Source organism: Salvelinus sp. IW2-2015, linkage group LG32 (assembly GCF_002910315.2).
Source record: "Salvelinus sp. IW2-2015 linkage group LG32, ASM291031v2, whole genome shotgun sequence".
NCBI classification, from domain to species: domain Eukaryota; kingdom Metazoa; phylum Chordata; class Actinopteri; order Salmoniformes; family Salmonidae; genus Salvelinus; species Salvelinus sp. IW2-2015.
This window is the reverse complement of record NC_036871.1, coordinates 24,523,553-24,547,993: the sequence shown is the minus strand read 5'-3', so window position 1 is coordinate 24,547,993 and position 24,441 is coordinate 24,523,553. Positions and strand designations below refer to the sequence as shown.

Genomic DNA, 24,441 nt, shown 5'->3' with positions numbered 1-24,441 from the left:
GCGTAATTCCATTATCGTGGAATTGTCCTCTAAAATGTCTACTCTGAATTAGGCATACTAATTCTTTTCATTTTGGCTGTGATTCAGTRCTGACATTTCTAGAGACCTTTGGACCGAAGTAGTCACTGTTGACACCTGATACGGCCCTGGGTGGCAGAGTTTGGTCAGGGAGAAACGTGAACATGCTCTTTTTCACGAAGAAACATGTTGTCGAAGGGGATCACAGAGGCAACAGCAGCAGAGCAACAAGTCTAACTTTTACATCAAGAGCCGCACACTGGACGCACGAGTCGTTCCATTGCCAGGATCAAAGGAACCGTAGTGTTTCATGCTTGGAGAGTGCATATTATTTCATTACGATCTAGAAAACATGAACTTGAACTGCGAGTTGCTATTTGAATTCAGCATCTACAGGGATTATTGAGGTGGAACATGGCGAGGGGGGTGAAGGGAGCTCATTCCGCCGCTTTATTATGTACTTTTACGCTCTTGCTTTGGGGGGACGTTTACGCGCAAGGGTCTTTTAACGAAATAACGGGGTTTAGTTTGAGTCCTCCGTACTTCAACCTCGCGGAGGGGTCACGGATCTCCGCCACAGCAACGTGCGGTCAAGATGAAACGGGGAGACCGAGATCTGATTTGTACTGTAAACTTGTCGGAGGACCTACATTCGGACTTACTAGTCAAACCATACAGGTGAAGAGTGAACAAAATTGACAGTTTTATGATTGTGGTTTCATTTTGAAACGTTAATATTGTTGACAACTTTTCTGCCTTTGCTTTTTCAGACAGCTAATAATCTTTACAGTTCAAATGTAAGTTGTAAATACGCAAGAAATTGGCATGATGAGTGCGTGCGTAAAATACTAAATATTAATGCGCATGTGTTGAAGTGCATGGAAAGCCTACCAACAGATAAACAACAATCCATAAAATCGTATTTGTATTATCCAATCGAATTGGAATCAAGTTGGTTCCTTGCAAACTAGTGATTTTCTTATGATTTTGCCTTCCATACATAAATATATATATATATTCCCATGTGAACTACCATATTTAGTTACACTGTTATTACAGTTGAATCAACGCTCCTTGCTTCCTTTCTCTTGCGCCCAGGCTCCAGAATGAGTCACTATAGCACAATGGGAAACATTGGCAATTCTGCCTGCTCTGACCAAGTTTACACCATTGTACACCACTGTAACACTCCTGAGGTCTCTAAAGCGAATGCCCTCTTAATAAACTTGCCCCTTCTGGAGTTTGAATACCTTTGGAACACTTAAGGCCCAGGGGCTTTAGAACCTACACAAACAAGGCCTATATATTGCTTTTTACCATTATTGTATAGAAAGACTGTTACAGTAATTCCAGATATATTTTTTACTGTTTTTCATACTATGCATGTAATTACTTGCACTGTCTGCAAAGTGTTTGTCTATGTTTGCATGTTTCGTATTTTGTGTAACTTTTATGTACGCTATGACTGGCCTATTCATGGACTTGAATACATGTTTACTATGCACTGAATGTGTTGCTTTGTGTTGGTGGGACTCTTTATATGTGTTTTGGGCCCAGAGTAACAACATTTAATGTGCCCTTTCCCTGCAGGGACAGTATTGTGACCGATGCAACTCCAACGAGCCTAACAAGGCCCACCCGGTGAGCAACGCAATCGATGGCACCGAGCGCTGGTGGCAGAGCCCACCTCTCTCCCGTGGACCCATGTACAATGAGGTTAACGTCACCTTGGACCTCGGACAGGTGAGTGAGAAACCCTGGTGGTCTTACATTGGTTCCTACTCAGCCAAGTGCTCTACCTTCACGGTAGCTGTTGTTTGATTGACAACGTTACCATGGTGAGAGTATGAAATGTGACAGTGGGATGTCATGGGGTGAAAAGAGACAAGGTTTTCCCTTTCTCAGCTAATTCAAGGTGCATTATGTCATTGGTGTGAGGTGGCAACCTGCCTTCAGTGATGTAGACAGACATCACACTACCTAGTGGTCATCTTAAAGAGGGACTGAGAGGATGAATGGCAATGAGTGGGAAGTTAGTTTTTCTGCTTCTTCAGTGTACTGTTCAGTGTTTTGTAGTTGATTCTAGCCATCGTCGACATGAGTGTGTGGAGATCATTGCTGAATGCTGATGTGAAGCAGAGTGGCTGTGTGTAATGTTCACTCAAATAGTTTTTGGCACTGAGCAAATTTCAGGTCTGCGCAGCGCAAACTTGAACATTGTGAAAATTCTGTGCAACTTCCAGCACGCGCTTACTGTCAACACTGAGGCTGTACCCGCTTTAAGTTATAGTTTTAACATTGGCCAAGTAGGCTACTCTGGTTATCAGTGGAGGCTGGTGGGAGGAGCTATAGGAGGACAGGCTCATTGTAATGGCTGGAATGGAATAAATGGAATGGTATCAAACCACATGTTTGACTCCATTCCATTTATTCCATTCTAGCCATTACAATGAGCCTGTCCTCCTATAGCTCCTCCCACCAGCCTCCACTGGTGGTTATTTAATCATAATGAAGGCCTACCAGAGTAGCCTACCATCAAGACCAATAGAGAAAATGCATCCCATGACATTTTAACTTGGAAATAAATGTTCTATCATTCAGCCTACAATAGCAGACAATATGTGGTGTTCAATGTAGGCCTACATTCCATGAGACTTAAAACAAAAAGTATGCAGGGCTTGACATTAACCTGGCTATCCACTTGACCTTCAGACAAGGAGGTGACTGAAAATGTTGTTGTGTTGTTTTGATGAAAGAAACCACATTACAAAATAAAATGCATTATTATTCTCATACCATTCTTACAGAGAATCTGACAAATTATGCTACCCTCTGCCTATTGGCTACTTATCTTATTCAAGCAAGTCTCTAAATACAGCACTGCCTATTTAAGAAGAAAAAAAGCTTTTCACCTGACTTGCTTTTCAAAGATGTCTAGCAATGTACACGTTTTATTCTCTTGTAGGAAGCAAACACTCCCCTATTGCTGACTACAAATGATCTATAACTGGGCTAATAACTCACTAACTAGCAAAGGATATGAACAAAATGTGCACATGTGGCAACATGCAGCTCTAGCTTTAAACTCAAAACAAGCRCATCTACTCATGACAGCTCATGTTGTATACACAGTCCAGTTCAATGTAAATGGCACAGATCCATATATGGCAATGATCTATTTGCAAATAGGCCTACTGCAGCTTTGATTGGTTATGCCGCACCATCTATGTAGAGTACGGGCTGAGTTGTGCATGTCAATGCAATTGAATCCTACTCCGATCCATTATGCCTACAACAAAATATCTTGCATCGTTTGTTTTGTTTYGGTATGTTGGATTGAAAGCTAATATTGCATTTATTCGATCACAATTGCCACAATAAAGGAAAATAGTTGATAGTGTTAACAGGGAAAACTCAGGGAAAACTCAAGAACAGTGGTCACCAAACTTTTCTGAGTCATGATCACTTTCTGAGTCAAAATGCAACCCGAGATCTACCTTTTTTTTACCATGACTTAAAAAACGTAAGCTTATGCAACATTAACCAAATAAAAACAGTACTAGCAATGAGGTTTGTGCAGTAAGCTAATAGGCCCAATACATTATCACCGCATATTGGCTTTGCTGGAAGATGCCCTGCCAATGCGTTGTTGTTCGGACCATTTAAAAAAATTCTATATTTTTTTTARCGAGKTAGGCTATATGATCACACCAGTAATATATCCGTTATTACTTGTGAGGCACAACTGAGTGAGCATACATTTAAATAATTAATATTTTAGTGGGCTGATGATGCCTGCATCTGGTGGTCAGTCTCAGCGGAGGGAGAGCGCAGCAGACTGAGGGTACGCTGACACTGACACTGAACAAAAAAGGACACCATCTTCCAGCTGATGGCGGAACTTGAGTCTCACTGCATTATTTCTGCCTCATTCACAAATTCATGTTACTCCTTTGAACAAAGAAAGTGAGATATTCCTTGATATTAAAAAATACCCAAGCCGCTGATTATACAACAACGCAAGCACATCAATACATTTTCCTACTCATTCATTACTGCTGCAGTGCTTGTTGTAGCGCTGAGTGGAAATAGGAAGATCACGCATTTTATGGATTGTAAACGTGTTGAATACAAAGTGTTGACAGTGCTGAGTAGGAATTTAAACATGAACTCACTCATAAAAACAGCAGCTCTTTGCTGTATTCGTTGACATTCTCTCTCTAGTCATGGTTTTAAACATTTTGAAATYTCACAGTATCAACTTTGCTGTAGCTCTCTTTTATGCCTGCTACATTACTGCAGACACGTTAATCTGAGCCATCCAATTGGCCAGTGGTAGGCCTATAGTGGATTTGATTTTCTCTCCGGGCCTGCCGGGAAGGCAGAGTTTGTACCTTCAGACACATGAAATGGTTCAAAATGGCAACAGTTCACCTACAGTTCACGCAGGTCAGCTGAATCAAGTGCACCTACTGCCAACAGCCTGAGACAAAAMAWWWTTTGGAACAAGGCTTTATCATTTGTTTTTTTGCAGAAATGTTTGGCGATCGACTAGGAATGCCTTGGAGAACGATCAGTCGATCACTATTGGCCGGATGGTGACCACTGCTCTAGAAAGTTGAGTGAAGTTCAATCTTGTGCTTCTCTCCGTGGGCTGTTATTTCTTCTGTGTGGCAGTCCTGGGGAAGCTGTGAGGCCGTCTCGGGCTACTGCGCACCCACGCATGCGCGCAGTTTAGAGGGAACATTGGCTGTGTGTATGTGTGAATGCATTTGGGATTGCGATTGACTCTCCGCATACAGTCAATGGTGGGTTTTCTTCTGTCAGTCTGCTTATGCTTTAAGTTACAAGTGTAAGTAAGCCTGTCTGAGAAAGACGGGCAGCTGTAGTCATGTGAGTGATGTCCCACATCTGGCTGCGTGCCAGGAATCAGACTCAGATCATGCCCCTGTGGCTGGAGGATAGGTAACCATTAGGACCTGTGGCTGCAGCAGGAGTTTGGCTCATAGTCCATGAAATTGCACCTTACGCTCAATTGTCCACGGTGAGGGGGAAAAGGGAGGAATTGTGTCCAGGGATTAGGGATCAGAGGGATTTTAAAGTCTGATCTGGGGGAGTAGGTCCGGGTTGGGTGGGTGGAGTGGGTTCAGGGCTGGACCTGTTGTGATTTGGAAACAGGTTTTGTCTGCGGTGAAGGGGTGGGAACCAAATGGAGACCCCTATAAAGTAAATCTTCCTAAAAGTGAGTACCACACTTCATCCATGTTCCCCAGGAGCACTGTGGGAAGAGTGTGGGTAGCAGTGGCGAATTCTTCCATATCTGTTTTTAGCTGGGCTGAGCTGAGTTGTGCGGAGCAGCGGGGTTTGAGAGAGGCTAAATATAGTGCCCGCATGGCTTGAAAAAGCGTGGACGCATGCAGGGCGCGAGGGACGTCTGCGTTTAAGATGTGGTAATGCTCAGTTTATTTGGGAGCGGGGAAAGTGGCATTACTGCATTAAGGCGTGCTATAAAGGGCATGGGGAYGAAGTATTCTCAGAAACTACCAACCACACGGCTCCCCCTCCCCATTTGTACCGCCCAAACAGCAACTGACTGATTCCTCACGAAGCCTGGACAAAACAAAACRAACATGCTTTTTGGTATTTTCACGAGATTTAACCCATAAAATGGTCCTTTGGTGAAACGATTGTTGACATATATTTGACATTTGTATATAAAAGCATAATTGAGAAATAATTAATACAAGTTTGTGGAGTTTAAAAGTTCCTTTTAAACTAGTGTTTAATCTGTAGGTGCTAAAAAGCTTTTTAAAAATGAATGAAGTGTTATGCTTGCTCTGTAATATAAGTTGCATTATGATTTCAATAACAATTTACTTATATTTATTTCTGAATATTGAAAAATATATACATGCATATTGAAAATAAACMATTTTTGATTTGGAAAATTTGGCAATTAATTGTTGAATATAATACACTCCACAGACATATCAAAGTTTCAGAGTGGGATCTCTGCTAGCTTAAAAGTTATGGCCCATTTTATACAGAGAAAGTAGGCAATGTAACCAATAACAGCCTCCTTTTACTTGTATCATTGCAAGTATCATTGCACATCCATTTTCACATTMATTTAGTTGGAAATGCTTACAAATTTGATCATAACTCTAAAAGTAGCTAAGATCCCACTTTGAAACTTTGATATGCCCATAGAGAATATTATGTTCAACAATGTTTTCTTTGTAGCACCTACAGATKAAACATTATGGAGTCTTAAAGGAGGCCTGTCATAAATATGCCAACTTTAATTATTTCTCAATTATTCTTTAAGATATGTCAACAACCTTCCAAAGGACCATTCCATGGATTAAATCTTTTTTTGTTTGTCCATGAGGAGTAACTCAACTGTGATCCAGTGAGGCTCCAGACCAAGCTCACCTGGCACCTCCCCCTTATGTCATCCATTTGTTTTTAGCTTCCACTAAGTCTTTTGTCAATGCCAAGAATGTATTTATGAGGCTGTGTGTGCTGAGATTCAATCTGCTTTCATTAAAAAGCTTGCAGCTTTAAAACAGTTGGTTTCATTGGAGTGTTGCCTTCCAAGGTTATTGTTTCACAAATTAGAGCAGACTGATTTGGCAGCATTGACCTGAGACTTATCAATTCAATGCGAGGCAAACAAAAAAAACTAGATTGAGTGCCAATCTATGCTAATTAGTTAAACTGCATAGATATTATGTTCCTCACAAAATCATCCTACCTAATAGAGAAACAGCTGAAAASTGAAAAACAAAGTTAAAGCAGTATTCTTCCATGATAATTGTTAAATAGTGTATCCCATAGAATAATTCAGTTTGGTAAAGTTGTACAATGTTATTTTGTGGTTATTAACTCTGGGTATGCATTCTTGTGTAGGCCATGTGTTCACATCAGAGGTGTATGTAGATAAGAAAGGTGTTGTCAATGCCTCTGAAAGAATTCAGTCAACCACACTTCCATGTGCTTTCAGCACAGATGTCTGTCAAATAGTGTTGGTTCCTATAACACTTTGATGATTTTACAGTCATAACAAAGCATTTGTCAAAATAAGTAAATGTACCTCCAAGAAACAGAAAGATAAAGAATGTCAAGTTTATTTCAGACTAACTTGCCGGATCCTTGGTCACTCCCTTTCGCCCTTAACTATCTATGCCTACTCCTGCTCAGGTTTATTTAATGCTTGGATAGAATTGATCAGATGTATGTTGCCTGAGAGAAGCAGTTCAAAGCCTTTGTAGATTCAGTTAAGGCACGGAACAGATGATGCAGTCACTGATATTTGTAAGGGCTGGATCCAGTTGAATGAATGGTCTTTGTGGTCTCTTCTAAGACTAACACAGGTGCTTGCTCCCTCCTTCCCTCCCTTTGCCAGTCTTATCTCCATCTCTCCAAGCGGATAAATTAGATAATGGCACTGTCATTGTTTATGTCAAACCAACCAAGTTCAAAGGGAAGCCGGGTGGTTTTTGACGTGGCCATTTCTGATGGTTCTGTAAAGCAGTGGCACGTTTGAAGCAGCACCAATCCGTCAAGGGCTGATTCCAGCTAAGCTTTTGTGGAATGTTGAATGATATAATAATAGCACAGAAAGGTGAACCCATTTYCTTTGTGGATTAACATGATCATACGTTTGAAGTTTTTAGAAAAGGAAAGAGTCAGAATTGGCCTGGWAYTTTGTATTAGACAAAACACAGTATGTCTTTGTATTTACTTGCTATAAATCTTGTAGTCAGTCAATCAGTGTGAAAGAGTACAACTCCCTTGGGTGTAGCTCCTTGTGCAAATCAACCCAACCACACCGCTGGATTATGTTGACTGAGGCGAGCAGCTCTCACACTTAAGTAGCCGCCTGCCTGTGTTATCTTGTGGGCTTTTGACCTGTGACCCGTGACAAAGCCTGCCATAAATCAGGAGATGACTTTCAACTCCCTCCTACTATGGGCAGATCCTGGGTGTAGGGGTGCTTCTTGATTTGTGTACTCTACAGTAACTGGATCTGGTGGAGGGTATTTATTGCCTTAGCCAGTTTGTCTTCAGGGCATTGGAGCAGCTCACCCAGAAAGACAGTCAACACATTGATTAGAGCCTTCTGCTGTGAGTTTAATGATGCAGTAGATTTTACCCAATAAATCTAATTCAACTMATCTTGTTAATTTTTTTATTGACTTAACAGAGGCACATTTTCTTAATTACAATATAAATTAGAACTCTTCAAAACCACATATGTCCTCCCCAAACGAACACAATGAAATCCTCTCCACAAAACAGCCTGTTTACCTGTACAGCGAGACTTGTCCTCCCTTGTTAAAACTATTTACAGGCTGTTGTGGCGACTCTTTGTCCTAGTGAACATTGGCACCAYGGATGGATCGGCCCCACAGCCGCCCATGCAGTCTGTTTTTTCTGGGGAATGTATTTTAGGAGCCCTGACCACATGTGCTTATCTGCCTGAGTGCCCTGGACCATGTGAGACAGAGATGCCTGGGCTTACTGCTGTCTGTCATACCACGTTACTGAAAGGCCTCTGATTGGTGGGCGCTATCCCATTGAATGGACACTAATTGGTTTGTGTGAAGCTCTGATTGAACCCTGATTGGTTGCTATTTCAGGGGGTTAGGATTTGTTTGTGTGAGATTTGGTATTTGTCATATCATGTACAACACTGATGTGAGGTGGGCTGCGATTGGCTAGGTGTGAGGTACTCATGGTTCTGAATGGTGAGCGTAGGTATCTGATTGGAGAGTGTCTCTGATAAGTGAGAGTTTGTTCTGATAGGTGGGTTTTAATGCTGGGTGTCAGGTACTTGTTCCCTACTCTGTAGGGTTTGGTAATGAGTGTGTGGTACTTGTTGCTGGATGGCTGAGTGACTTGATGGTAAGATAAAAAAGTACTATATCAGGAGCTGTGCTAGTTTAGGATGACCGCATTTCTGAAGCTTGCTGGTAGTGGTTAATTTATTGTAAGTTATGAAGACTTCCTGTTGAACTTAATCCACTCTCTATCTTTCCAGGCCCTGCTGCCTCCCACTGAAGTTTTGTCTGATTGTTTTATACCCACATTTGTCCTGGAATCGATGTAGGCTGTATTGTGTGACATCCTTTCTGTGCTGTTTACACAAAGGGTTGGTTCTTTTCAAGGCTTCTCTGAAAGTGATCTGGCCTTTTCTTTACAGTGGGTAAATGGTTTGAGGAGGTGCAGTGAATTGGGCAGACTGTGTGGAAAAGACCCTCCTGTTTGCCTCCCCCGTCTTCACACACACACACACACACACACACACACACACACACACACACACACACACACCACACCACAAAACACCACACACACACACACACATACGAGCTTCATACGAAATTCTCCATCCCCACCCCACCCTGAATACCTACCCACCTTCCATGATAGCTGCATATGATGGAGTAAAATATGATTCCCTGTGTGTCTGGTTCTGTGTTTGAGTATTCATGGTGCAAATGCCTTCTAATGCGATGCAGTAGCAAACAGCTAATGCTAACTATCAAAATGATACATAGACAGTGATAACGTTGATTGTTCAGAGGATTGTGTTATAGCAGATATATAGGTATGTGTATTGTGATGTTGTTGCAACAGCAGCCTGCAGTATTAACTGTATATGTGTTTGTTGTGTTGCTAAGGTGAGCGTACAGGACTGAGTTGAACAGGGTTTTGTTCCCTCACTGACCGCTCCTACAGTCTTTTTCCCCTGACAGCCTTGGTACTGATTCAACATGCATATATCAGCAGCATAACTTCACAATTAGGCCCTGGAAAGAACCAGGTGCTTATCAAACCACAGAATACTTTTAGGCACAAGTACTCTATCATACATGGAATGGAATCAGAACGTAGATCATAAAAAGCAAGAATCAAAATAATCAAAAACATATTTGGAATGGAATAACTTGTGTTACCACTTACTGCATGTTACCAATTTTGTTCAAATACAGTGTCATCATTATTTGGTTCTTAACAAAATCTTAAATGTAATATCCTTTCCTTATGTTGGTGGTGGTAATATTGATGATACTGTACCATTGTCTAAATAGGCTTCCAATATCATTCCTATACCTTTGTCAGTGTTTACTGTATAGCTGGCATAGTCTAACACTTGGGACACATGTTTGGCTCCCTAGCTGTTGCTGTGGTGATGATGGAGGTGATGTAAGTAGGTGTGTTTAGCTGGTGGGCTCTGCTCTGCTCCGCTCTGTGGTGGGCGCCATGCCAGCTGCAGTCGGGTGTCTGTTGCACATATTTACAGCCCCGCTCCCTGGGCTCGGCCTTGCAGGCAGGCAGCCACACAGTCTGGTTAGCAACCTCACCCCGGCTTCATGTCTGGATCACATTGTTGGACAGGAATGCCACTACCTCCTAAACCTGGAGCTCCGTTGTGGAAAAGCAGAATGGGTTTATCTTAACTCACMTGTTCAAGGCTTGTGGAGGCGATATACATAGTGCTACATAGAAAAGCTTATCAGAGGTTGTAGGCCTACTGATACAGTCATTGACGCAGGTGTGGACAAAGATTTTTCCTATATGTCTTTTTGATATATGGCACGATCACTGATGCGTCCTGTTTGTTCTAATTTAGATCGGTTGTTATAGTTTTATAGTGGTGCTGGTTTCAAACACAATATGTTGTAATCAGGTGTTTAAGTATTCCGTTTACTAAACGAGAACTCTGAACAAGCCATTATAATGGGTAAGCCACCAACACAATCATACCTACTGAACAAACATACAGGAAACATTCTCAGTCAATTGCAGAGCAGCAGCTGTACCTTTTTACAATAGGTTCCTTGCTTGTATAAACTTGCATTCATCACATTTTCATAGTGCATAAAATTACCTCTTGTGACTATCTTTGGGCCAAGCCCACATGTTTGGAGAGACTATTTTGAGTATATAGCTTTAAAAAGGATCACTGAGTCCCTGGAAAGAGGTGGAATGTATGCCCACCATGGAGACAGAGGGAAATACACCCACGACCCACCCCCCTCGCCACTATCACCACCTGTTCCACTTCAGACAAACAGTTGTAGATTGCATTGTTTCAATCCAGACTAAAAACACCCCAGCCCCATTGCGCTGCAACTGTCTGTCTGTCTGTCTGGCAGGCAGGGCCTGATCCGCTCCAACAGAAGGTGATGGCTCCTAGCTCTGCCGTGGTGCATTCCTCTGCCCTAACATCAGACACAAAGAGATCTCTGTCAGATAGATTCTACTGTATCTGTTAGGCTTTTGCTTTTTACAGTAGCCCCCCTGAACCCTCCTGGCTGACTGGCTCCTTCCTGCCTAAAGCTTGGAGATTATTTGTTTCTGGACTGCAACTGAACACCTGTCTGTCCTACATTTTCAGAATAAYAAGCACATGTAATAACAAACAATGTTATCTAGAGACCATAGACAGTAGGATTTCAACTCTATTAGTTCATTTAAATGAACTTCTTTAAGCCCAGTAATAGACCTATTGGCAGCAGACATCATAGTAGGTGGTGTCTTACTGTAACAATCTCACAGAGTACTCAGTATTCAATTAATGAAAGACTATATCAACCCAGTTCATTGAGTTAATTTGATCGACAWGGTTAGATCACAGTATGATTGGACAGATCCACAAGGCAGGCATGGCATTAAGTCATAAAGTCACGCTATCAGCCTATTTTCCATAGGCTCTAATACTGTATTAGTTTCTAATAGTGTAGACTATTTGTTCAGTGGGAGTAAAACCCTGACTGCCAGGCTCCGTTACCTGAAGCACAGGCATGTGTGAAGTCGGTGCAGGAATTCTGCATGGAGCCAACAACACGGCAGTTGTCCGTCATTATACAATTGCTAATGTGCTATAATTCAGTCAATATTTCATTTTTTTTTTTCTCTCAATAAAACATTGAGTATCTCACTCCATTATGCGGCTGTGTTACATTTATCAGAACTGTATTTTTTTGGTGAGAAGGTGAGACCCCTCAGTAAACATGCAGTGAGAGGAAAGTGAGAACACCAGGGTGTGATTAGGCTTGGCCGGTATCCAGATTTTCACATCGTCATTCCCTCCTTCATACCCTCCTCGGGATTTACGGTATTAACGGCATAGCTCACGAGGGGGCGCTAAAAATGCAAGAAAAGCCCATTGGGCCTCTGTTACACAAACTAATAATCACATAGATGCTGTTAGCTAAATGCTAACAAGCGAAAACTAACATAAACTAATTGTAAAGACAGGCAAATCCAGCTCAAAGTTATAAAAGCATAGCTAGTAGCTACCGAATGTCATTTTCGGTGAGTGGGGACATAACAAGTGAAAGTGAATGAGAGAATACAAGTGTAACGTCATCACTTCATGTGCACCACACAACAGAGACTCTGATAGATGTAGACTGCTATGGACTCACCAGCTCCCGAMGTCTGCTATTTACAAACAAACACATGACTGGCTCAACTGTTCTGGGGAACTACGATAAGCTTCATATTGTAAAATAATGTGACAGGTGAAATGAAGAACGCAATCTGCTTCATCTCCTAATGTATTGCCCAAGTTGACTGCCGGTATTAACTTAAAAAGTAGCTACAAATATTCAAATTTATTGAAAAACTTCAAATAAATAGTTTTGTTGGTATTGACGTTGTTGAAAAACCATCCTGTGTCTTTTTCCAAATACCCTAGTATACGGTATTTACGGTATACCGCCCAAGCCTAGGCATGATGGTGCGAACACTCAGTAAACAGGCAGTGAGAGGAAGGTGACAACACTGGGGCATGATGGTGAGAACGGTGTAATGGTGGGAGGTTGCTGAGGCCTCTGCCTGCTCTATTCTCTGGGGTGATAACCGGAGTTTAGATGAGAGATCTGGACACTTAACGCCCTGTGTATATGGCTTGTTTATGGGGGTCACCGGCAGGAATTTGGACTGGGGCTAAAAGCTGAAGGAGTGAGATGTGACAACTCAACCTTTTTGACCCTCCACACCCACCGTCCTCCATAGATATGACTAACACTCCTGTTCCTGTGGCCCAGGCATTTAGATTTAGGGTGGAGATCACTTCAAGTGTTATGATGAATAAGACCAATATCCCAGTTCATGTTGAGTTTTATTGTTCACAGGGCTTGTCTATTCAATTCTGCTTCATGTCTTTGCAGCACATACCAGGAGTCTGGACCGGGACTGTTATCATGTCACCAAAATATTTCAGGCTGTTCCAAACAGAAAGTGCTGGATATAAGTCAAGTATGAATATTTAGACTGGCAGGACGGGGGGATGGAAACAGAGCCCTGAGACAGAAAAGAACAGAGCACTGMCAGGCCAGGCCATTCTCTCTCTCTTGTTCTCTCGCTCTCTCTCTGTCTGCCAGGAGACAGTTGTATTCTTCTGACAGGTTGTCTCTAAGCCTTTTCTCAGTCATTATTTCTTTCTCTATGGATTATACACTCTGTCCTGTCGTATTTTATTGTTTTATTAATAGGGGAGAGAGAGACAGAGGGAAAATACTTGTTTTAAGAAGGCCAGTGTGGCCGGGATTCGATCCCACACAGGTAGCACAGGTAGGGGCACATACTGTGTACTGTATGTGTGTTTGAGGCAGAAGCCTCAGCTGCTAGAACTAACTCATGTTCTGTCTTTCTGATGGGTTGGTTTGTTGTGAGGTTGAGTCATCATGGTTTTCATGCCAATCAGGGTTTGGCTCAATTGAKAATTGAATTGAGAATGCCTCAAATTCCAATTCTTGAATTTGAATTGAGGTAGTAAACAGGATACAGAATTTCAATTTGAATTTGAAWTAAAGGAAATAGAATTGAATTCAGTGAAATTCTATTTTATATCAGGTGTAGTCTATACAAATATCTTGTAGATAAAACATTGTTAAAAGTTCATTTGTGGAATTCAAATCAAATTCTATTTGTCACATATACATGGTTAGCAGATGTTAATGCGAGTGTAGCGAAATGCTTGTGCTTCTAGTTCCGACCTTGCAGTAATATCTAACAAGTAATCTAACAATTTCACAACAACTACCTTATACACACAAGTGTAAAGGAATGAATAAGAATATGTACATAAAAATATATGGATGAGCGATGGCCGAACGGCATAGGCAAGATGCAGTAGATGGTATAGATTACAGTATATACATATGAGATGAGTAATGTAGGGTATGTAAACATTATATAAAGTGGATTGTTTAAAGTGGCTAGTGATACATTTATTACATCCCATTTTTTATTATTAAAGTGGCTAGAGATTTGAGTCAGTATGTTGGCAGCAGCCACTCAATGTTAGTGGTGGCTGTTTAACAGTCTGATGGCCTTGAGATAGAAGCTGTTTTTCAGTCTCTCGGTCCCTGCTTTGATGCACCTGTACTGACCTTGCCTTCTGGATGATAGCGGGGTGAACAGGCAGTGGCACGGGTGGTTGTTGTCCTTGATGATCTTTTTGGCCTTCCTGTGACATCGGGTGGTGTAGGTGTCCTGGGGGGCAGGTAGTTTGCACCCAGTGATGCGTTGTGCAGACCTCTGGAGAGCCTTACGGTTGTGGGCGGAGCAGTTGCCGTACCAGGCGGTGATACAGCCCGACAGGATCCTCTCGAATGTGCATCTGTAGAAGTTTGTGAGTGTTTTTGGTGACAAGCCACATTTCTTCAGCCTCCTGAGGTTGAAGAGGCGCTGCTGCGCCTTCTTCACCACCCTGTCTGTGTGGATGGACCATTTCAGTTTGTMCGTGATGTGTACGCCGAGGAACTTAAAACTTTCCACCCTCTCCACTACTGTCCCGTCGATGTGGATAGGGGGCTGCTCCCTCTGCTGTTTCCTGTCCAYGATCATCTCCTTTGTTTTGTTGACATTGAGTGTGAGGTAATTTTCCTGACACCACACTCCGAGGGCCCTCACCTCCTCCCTGTAGGCCGTCTCAACGTTGTTGGTAATCAATTCTACCACTGTAGTGTCRCCTGCAAACTTGATGATTTAGTTGRAGGCGTGCATGGCCACACAGTCATGGGTGAACAGGGAGTACAGGAGAGGGCTGAGAAAGCCCGTCAGGAAGTCCAGGACCCAGTTGCACAGGGCGGGGTCGAGACCCAGGGTCTTGAGCTTAATGACGAGTTTGGAGGGTACTATGGCGTTAAATGCTGAGCTGTAGTCGATGACCAGCATTCTTACATAGGTATTGCTCTTGTCCAGATGGGTTAGGGCAGTGTTCAGTGTGATTGCGATTGCATCGTCTGTGGACCTATTGGGGCGGTAAGCAAATTGGAGTGGGTCTAGGGTGTCAGGTAGGGTGGAGGTGATATGGTCCTTGACTAGTCTCTCAAAGCAGTTCATGATGACGGAAGTGAGTGCTACAGGGCGATAGTCATTTAGCTCAGTTACCTTAGCTTTCTTGGGAACAGGAACAATGGTGGCCCTCTTGAAGCATGTGGGAACAGCAGACTGGGATAGGGATTGATTGAATATGTCTGTAAACACACCAGCCAGCTGGTCTGCGCATGCTCTGAGGACGCGGCTAGGGATGCCGCCTGGGCCGGCAGCCCTGCGAGGGTTAACACGTTTAAATGTTTTACTCACGTTGGCTGCAGTGAAGGAGAGCATGCAGGTTTTGGTAGCGGGCCGTGTCGGTGGCACTGTATTGTCCTCAAAGCGAGAAAATACGTTGTTTAGTTTGTCTGGGAGCAAGACATTGTGGTCCGCGACGGGGCTGGTTTTCTTTTTGTAGTCCGTGATTGACTGTAGACCCTGCCACATACCTCTCGTGTCTGAGCCGTTGAATTGCGACTCTACTTTGTCTCTATACTGATGCTTAGCTTGTTTGACTGCCTTGCGCAATGAATAGCTACACTGTTTGTATTCGGTCATGTTTCCGGTCGCCTTGCCCTGATTAAAAGCAGGGATTCGCGCTTTCAGTTTTGCGCAAATGCTGCCATCAATCCACGATTTCTGGTTGGGGAAGGTTTTGATAGTCGCTGTGGGTACAACATCACTGATGCACTTGCTAATAAACTCGCTCACCCGAATCAGCGTATTCATCAATGTTATTGTCCGATGCTTCTCGGAACATATCCCAGTCCACGTGATCGAAGCAATCTTGAAGCGTGGAATCCGATTGGTTGGACCAGCGTTGAACAGACCTGAGCATGGGCGTTTCCTGTTTTAGTTTCTGTCTATAGGCTGGGAGCAACAAAATGGAGTCGTGGTCAGATTTTCCGAAAGGAGGGCAGGGGAGGGCTTTGTATGYGTCGCGGAAGTTAGAGTAACAATGATCCAGGGTTTACCTGACCGGGTCGTGCATTCRATATGCTGATAAAATTTAGGGAGCCTTGTTTTCAGATTAGCCTTGTTAAAATCCCCAGCTACAATAAATGCAGCCTCAGGATATGTGGTTTCCAGTTTACATAGAGTCCAATTAATTTCTTTCAGGGCCGTCGAGGTGTCTGCTTGCGGGGGGATATACACGACTGTGATTATAATCGAAGAGAATTCTCTTGGTAGATAATGCGGACGGCATTTGATTGTAAGGAATTCTAGGTCAGGTGAACAAAAGGACTTGAGTTCCTGTATGTTGTTATGATCACACCACGTCTCGTTAATCATAAGGCATACACCCCCGCCCCTCTTCTTACCTAGAGAGATGTTTGTTTCTGTTGGCACGATGCGTGAAGAAACCAGGTGGCTGTACCGACTCTGATAACGTATCCCGAGTGAGCCATGTTTCCTTGAAACAAAGAGCGTTACATTCTCTGATGTCTCTCTGGAAGGCAACCCATGCTCGGATTTCGTCTACCTTGTTGTCAAGAGACTGGACATTGACGAGTAGTATACTCGGGAGCAGTGCGCAATGTGCCCGTCTATGGAACCTGACCAGAAGACCGCTCAGTCTGCCCCTTCTGCGGTGCCGTTGTTTTGGGTCGCCGGCTGGGATCCGATCCATTGCCCTGGGTGGTGGACCAAACAGAGGATCCGCCTCGGGAAAGTTGTATTCCTGGTTGTAATGTTGGTAAGTTGACGTTGCTCTTATATCCAATAGTTCCTCCCGGATGTATGTAATAAAACTTTAGATTTTCTAGGGTAACAATGTAAGAAATAATACATAAAAAAACAAAATACTGCATAGTTTCCTAAGAACGGGAAGCGAGGCGGCCATCTCTGTCGGCGCCGGAAGTATGCGTTTGAGCCATTCAGTTGTGTTTTGACATGGTAGGGGTGGTATATAGAGATATCCCTATTTGGTAAAAGACCAAGTCCATATTATGGCAAGAACAGCTCAAATAAGCAAAGAGAAATGACAGTCCATCATTACTATAAGACAATAAAGTCAGTCAGTCATAAAAACCATCAAGCACTATAATGAAACTGGCTCGCATGAGGACCCCCACAGGAAAGGAAGACACAAAGTTACCTTTGSTGCAGAGTTCATTAGAGTTACCAGCCTCAGAAATTGCAGCCCCAAAAAATGCTTCACAGAGTTCAAGTAACAGACACATATCAACATCAACTGTTCAGAGGAGACTGCATGAATCAGGCCTTCATTTTTGAATTGCTGCAAAGAAACCACTATTAAAGGACACCAATAATACGAAGAGACTTGCTTGGGCCAAGAAACACGAGCAACAGACATTAGACCGGTGGAAATCTGTGCTTTGGTCTGATGAGTCCAAATTGGAGATTTTTGGTTCCAACCGCCGTGTCTTTGTGAGACATGATGATCTCCGCATGTGTGGTTCCCACCGTGAAGCATGGAGGAGGAGGTGTGATGTGTGGGGGTGCTTTGCTGGTCACACTCTCAGTGATTTATTTAGAATTCAAGGCACACTTAACCAGCATGGCTACCACAGCATTCTGTAGTGATACGCCATCCCATCTGGTTTGCGCTTAGTGAGACTATCATTTGTTTTTCAACAAGACAATGACTTCAACCACACCTCCAGGCTGTGTACAGAAAAACTCTTGATTGAGTAGATGTGTCCAACATCTTGACTGGTACTGTACATGCATATAAACTATTGTTAAAACAATTGATTTTCAGGGCAAACTCTTAAAATGAATGATCAAGTAAAGCAAAACCTGTATGCGATTTTTCAAAGTTATTATATTTCATTAATCACTTTTTTCAGAATGCATAACATCCTCAAGTTGACCCTGAGGCCTTCAAAAAGAAGCAAAACAAATGACATGGTTGGTGGAAATATAATTTGCTATTCTAAGCACTAAGGTTAAAAGAGTATACATGAACATTGTTTTCAGAGAAAGTTATATATTCTTTGGTATCTGAAAGTGTGTCCTGTCAGATTTAATGAAACGCTCATGTTCTATGACTGAGTGGAATTTCTAGAGTTAAATTCTACTTCCCGTCACTCAAACTCATATTCAAATTCTACATCCTGTGTGGTGTGGCCAGTTTAAATTGAATTTCAACTCATGAATCACAGATTATCCATTATATTGATTGACCAGATGTTCGAGTGGCCGCTCTAACAATGGAAATACATGTCCTCATTGGGAGGAGGTGAGATCAGGTGGGACAATTCTAGCCATTGAGAGGGCAGATAGGCCTGTGAACAACAGGCACAACCCCAGGCGCAACTCCAATATAAAGTGTTTTTTATCAACGTCTGCGGGATGTCACGTGTCCTACTTATATCAGTACACTCGTCACAACCTAAGTTTTACGAAACTCCTATTCTATCAAATTAGCCTCATGTTGCAAATAAACCATAGTGTTTTTTGTTGACTAAATTCAACACTCTCTCATTGACTTCAAAACACAACCTGATTGCTTGGTGGGTGAAAAACTAAAAAACACCACATGCTGGAGGAGACAGATTTTGGACTGAGTTTCCCCTATCGCTTCGCCTCTTCCTCTCTGGTTGAATGCAAGGGGCCAGGGTTCCGGTMGAGAGGCACGGTTTCAACTGCTCCTACAGTCTTGCTTCGGTACTGCAGTTTAAGTGATGCCTGGCTCAGAAAGACTATTTCCATAGATGACACATAGAGAAGTCAGATTAGAAAATTCCTAATAAGACACTTTAGTTGTAATCTTTGTGCACCAATAATACATAATAATTCAAATAATTGTTGCTGAGGCAGTTTTTTTTTCTTCATCACTCAGCCAAAGACATTAACATTTTATGTTCACCCAATGTCTGCCATGTTTTTGGATGACGTGATGACACGAATGCGATGTTGGTCTGTCAAAACCGAATGCAACCCGTTTATAGACAGTCGATGAATTTGCATATGCGAACGTGAGTAGATTATCTAAAAAGCAATGGTCAGACTTGAGTTCTTTATACCTCATTGGTTGACTGTTTGATTGTTTGGTCGATAGGCTGTTGGTCGACCGAGATTTCTTTAGTACAAGACACCTGTCTAATTCATGCCAGTCTTAGTGGACTAATCCATTGTGGAGGTCATGGGGATGGCACAGTCCATCACTAAGACATGTGCTACTGAAGTTGTATAGGGTTATATTACGTAAGAACAATGATGCAACACTAATAAAAAATGCTATTATTTTATAACATGCGTTTCTCCCACGTTGGATAGCGGTCGCTGTCCGCGGTTCTGAAACACATCAGTGTGCTGTTGAATTGGTGCCTTTTCCTAAACCATGTTGCTACAGTATGTGCATATTAGCAAAGTTAACCAGCATATTGGTTTTGAGAACTATGTGTTGCAGGCAGCAGCGGAGTTAGGAGATGAGAAAACAGCACTTAATTGTCAAAAAAAATTGAGGAGAAAGGAAACGCCAACTTAATTATGTCTATAATCAATAGCCTAACTGTTAAATGTCCCTGGCTTTATAAATCATTCATATATATATCTCTCTACAGAAATAAGACYGATCCTGCTTCTGTTTGAATGTTTGTTTAATAGCCTACTGATTCCGTGATTCAATTCCAAAATTCTGAATTGAGCCCAACCCTGATGCCAATCCACAGACTGGATTTGCTTTTATTCTATGAAGTAATTCATGTTTTACACCTGTACAAAGAAAGGAGAGTTCACTTTTTTATTTATTTTTGATTACATCATTTTGTGATTTTTGTTGGACTTTAGGGATATTTCATAGGTAGTTACTAGAGAATCAGTTTGTGGCGGGTATTTTTATTCTCACTAATTTATCTGTTTGGTCTCTGTTTTATGTGTGAGCTGCGTTCCTCTGGCCTAGAAGATTGTCGCTGTTGTGTGCCACTTGTCAGGGACAGGTTCCTGAAAGCAGTGGCATGCCCTGGCATGGTGACATGGGGGAAGAGGGGGGAGAAATGTGACGGCATGGCAGGAATCTGAAACAGGCCCACATGCCAGTCGGCACGTCTCTGGATACCCCCCCCCCCCATCCCAGTCCCACCATCATCGCATCCCAACACGTGTGAACGAACATCTTCCTGCTCCTTCCTCTTCAACAAACCCAGTCTATTGATAGCAACCTCTCAGCTCTCAGCCAAGACTTTGCCTTGTGTCTGTTTTTAGGTCTGACAATATGCAGCCTACGTTTTGTTTGTGTACTCAGAATCTCAGATTATATTTTTTTGTTCCTTGTGCATCCTGTAGCATGGTGGGTGGAAGTGTTCTCTGATTAGCTTTGAGACACTCCCATGAGCAATAGAGGTCAGAACAGGGTGTTTGCCAACGGGGTTAAGACAAGAGCTATAAGATTGCTCACAAATCATTGTCTTTAAGACTTCCACTCATTCATTTTGCTTCTAAACTTAGATCTTTGCACACTTATCTAGGCTACTTGTTGAAAGCAGAGGTTTTGACCAGCTGCTTGGAGTGTTCTGTAATGKTTTTTGTGTGTTGACTTGACAAGAACATACTATCTGACCCCATGAACCATCCTCAGATCAATCAAAGCCAAATGAACTACTGRTCATTTCTCAAGGTGGGGGGATGCAATCCTTCCAAGTTAATTGTGGAGCCTGGTTGACAAGTCTCAGACTTCTCGGCCAAGAGTTTGCTTTGCTTTGATATCACTATTAGCACAGCTCTTCCTCGTGCAAGGAGAGACAAGGGGAGACGGAGAACTTGAACTCCAATCACAAAAGCATGCTGGGGTTTTGAAGACTCTGAAGGATCCCCGACTAGTGTGGGCCTGCCTTTATCCTTTTCAACTCTGCCAAAAGCAGACAGTTTTAAAGCAGGGCCATTCTTTTTTAAGATCATGTTCTTTGTTAGATACAGTTTTCATGCAGTATGTCAAGCTCATGTGTGCATGCTCTTTTATGTTTCTCTCTCATGTTTTAGGATCTCTGCTAATAATGAAATCTTTTGKAAATAATTTCAGCTTGCAGCCTTAAAAGCAGAAAAGTGAGGGTGGGGTGGTCAGGTGTGTTTGTTTGTTTACATTTCAATTGCCACGTCTGTGTGGTCTGATGTCATAAGTTCTAATTCCGAGCCGTGCAAGCTCCATGGCAACCACCACAAAGATGGCATTGACTGTTGAAAAAAAGCAGCTTTTCAATTCTATGTAATCGAACTGAAGCAACCCACTCTTGAGCCCTGATGATGATGATGGCGAGAGAGGAACATTGAGTGTGGGAACATTGAGTGTGGAAACAGCGAGGGTCGTAGAGAAAGGGTAGTGTACACTGGGGAACAATCATCATCATCCGGTGCTCTTGTAAAGCCTGTGTTTTTTGAAGGGAGAAATCTCTCTCCAGAGGGCATGGAGGATGGGTGCTTCAGAAGCACCTGCAGCAGTTCCATCCACCCCCAACACAGGTCTCATTGAGTCTCTATAATTTCCAATGGTTGTATTTTACTGTACCATACTATATGAGCACTTGAGGACCACATGGTTGTGATATGAGAAATACAAGTTTCAAGTCAACTGTTATTAAAAAGGAAGGAAAGCAGACACAGAATTTGATTAGAACGTTTGACCCAATGCCCAACGGCTAAGCCAGCAGATTTCAGGGCATTAGGCTGTGGTGGTTTTCGCTAGCCGAAGGAGGTACAGGTCGAGTAGAATATTGTTGTTGAAGTGATTGTGCTCTAGCCTTCACGTGAAAGGAAATGGAGTATTGTCTGAGGCTGAGCCGTCTGCCAAGACTGAGCTGGTGATAGTGGACCAAGGCACAGGAAACCACAGCGTTTTGAACCAACAACTTCTACTGCCAGAATCCATTAACAACTTGTTTGTAGCCCTTTGTTTTACACTGCTGTACTCTTTGTGTTAATCTTGTTTTCAGCTCTTCCATGTGGCCTACGTCCTGATCAAGTTTGCCAACGCCCCGCGGCCTGACCTGTGGGTCCTGGAGCGCTCCCTGGACCATGGGAAAACATACGCTTCATGGCAGTACTTTGCTCGTAAGTGTTGCTGTTTATTTTCAAATTCACACCATGTGCACAGTATACACATTTGTGTATTATGCTTGTGCTTTTCAAGGCTCTTGGTTGGGCAGAACTGACAATTACATTTGAGTCATTTAGCAGACGCTCTTATCCAGAGAGACTTACAGGATCAATTAGGGTTAAGTAATTTGCTCAAAGGCACATCGTCAGATTTATCACCTAGTTGGCTCTGGGATTCGAACCAGCAACCTTTTGATTACTGGCCCAGGCTAGGCTACCTGCCGCCCTAACTTGGAAACTTTTGAAACAGTTGAAAACAGCATTATTGGATCATGAAGATGCCCTATCGTCCAGTACATGTTTTTTCATATACCTTGAAATTCAGATGTGTTGCTGCTTAATGCAGACTAGAGGGAACTGGAAAACATTACCACACAGATGAAAATCTCATATTGTGACGAAATGTCTTCGTAAAAGATTTGTGAAGCCCAAAACCTGCTGTTCTACAGAGCTGTAATACTAATACTTAACCATGMGTGCAAAGAGCTTGGWTTATGAGTGACTTATGATGCATCTWKGATCCAGTCAGTAGGCCTAGTCTCTCCTATATGCCACCCCCTGGCCTACACAGACTCACCAGCCTGCTCTCAAAGTGAAGACATGTCCAGTCCCTGTGAGGCACCTGTGTGAGCACACACACCTTCCCAGCAGAAACAGCTGTTTCTCTCCTTTTGAATTTCATTTTAGGATTTTCTCTCTCTCGAAGATTTATACACTCCTGTCTCTATTTATTAAATAGTCTTGATTCTTGGTATTCAGTAGATGTATCTTCACAAAAATGGCAACGATTTGTCACTGTTCAACATTCCAATTTCGATTCAGGGTTACAATCAAGGCCCTGCAATAGACTAGCGTCCTCTCCAGGGGGTGTACTTGTACATCAAGCTGCCTCATGCTACAGAAACAGGATATAGACTCCTGCCCTATGGGCCGTTCCGGCTCAGACAAGGCTACATGCTTTCTTCTTATAGTGATGGATAATATCAGAGGCAAAAGATGCAGATTAAGAATTTGATGAAGAAAGTATTTTAGACAATTAACCACCAAGGCCTGTCACGGTGGGCCCCTGATAGAGAGATTATGGTATTTGACCACAGGAGGCTGCTGAGGGGAGGACAGCTCATATTAATGACTGGAATGGAGTCAATGGAATGGTATAAAAACACATGGAAACATTGTGTTTGAGCTCGATACCATTCCATATATTCMGTTCCATCAATTACTATGAGCCCGTCCTCCTTCCAATTAAGGGGCCACCAACCTCCTGTGTATTTGACAGACCACTCTTTGTGTTCTTGATATCAGATTCTGAAAGGGAGTGCATTGAGAGGTTTGGCAAACAACCGAATGGACGCATAGTTGGAGATGAYGACCAGATCTGCACCACAGAGTACTCTAAAACTGTCCCATTGGAGAACGGRGAGGTGAGAAACTGAATTGGGAATGGGAATTGCTGAATCCTGTGAAATGTACCTAAAGACTACTACTTCTGTAGATTGATGGGGATATTGAAGTCAGAGTGATGTTGTGTTGTTGTCCAGATTGTGGTGTCCCTGGTCAACGGTCGCCCGGGCTCTAAGAACTTCAGCTATTCTCCAGTGCTGAGAGATTTCACCAAAGCCACGAACATCCGCCTGCACTTCCTCAGGACCAGCACTCTGTTGGGGCACCTCATCTCCAAGGCCCAGAGGGACCCCACTGTCACACGCAGGGTGAGACTGAGTCGCACAACAGCAGGACAGGAACCCAATTCAGTTCATTACAGTTCAGATCAATTCAGTTCAGTTCAGTACAGCTCAGCTCAACTCAACAAGGGATGCATCGTCAGCAGAGTACAAAACACAATGACATTGTCTCACACCAACCTGTTATATGCAGCCTACCTGCTACCTCATCAAATCAAATGTAGCGAAATGCTTGTGTTCCTAGTTCCAACAGTGCAGTAATTTCTAACAATTCACAACAATACATACAAATGCAATTAAAAAAGAGGAATTAAGAAATATATCAATATTAGGACGAGCA

At 42.7% G+C, this 24,441-nt stretch overlaps 1 protein-coding gene across 1 annotated transcript in view; it reads left to right on the top strand.

The window, feature by feature from the left end:
* The first annotated feature begins 154 nt into the window (after window positions 1–154).
* LOC111956593 (laminin subunit alpha-3) overlaps window positions 155–24,441 on the top strand; it is a 25,542-nt gene continuing 1,255 nt past the window's right edge. Inside the window, exons 1-6 of the mRNA XM_070436565.1 lie at window positions 155–696; window positions 789–815; window positions 1,609–1,761; window positions 22,254–22,371; window positions 23,722–23,840; window positions 23,958–24,248. Of these exons, the coding sequence (XP_070292666.1) occupies window positions 433–696; window positions 789–815; window positions 1,609–1,761; window positions 22,254–22,371; window positions 23,722–23,840; window positions 23,958–24,248 (972 nt within the window). The 5' untranslated portion in view covers window positions 155–432. The remainder of the gene's footprint in view (window positions 697–788; window positions 816–1,608; window positions 1,762–22,253; window positions 22,372–23,721; window positions 23,841–23,957; window positions 24,249–24,441) is intronic.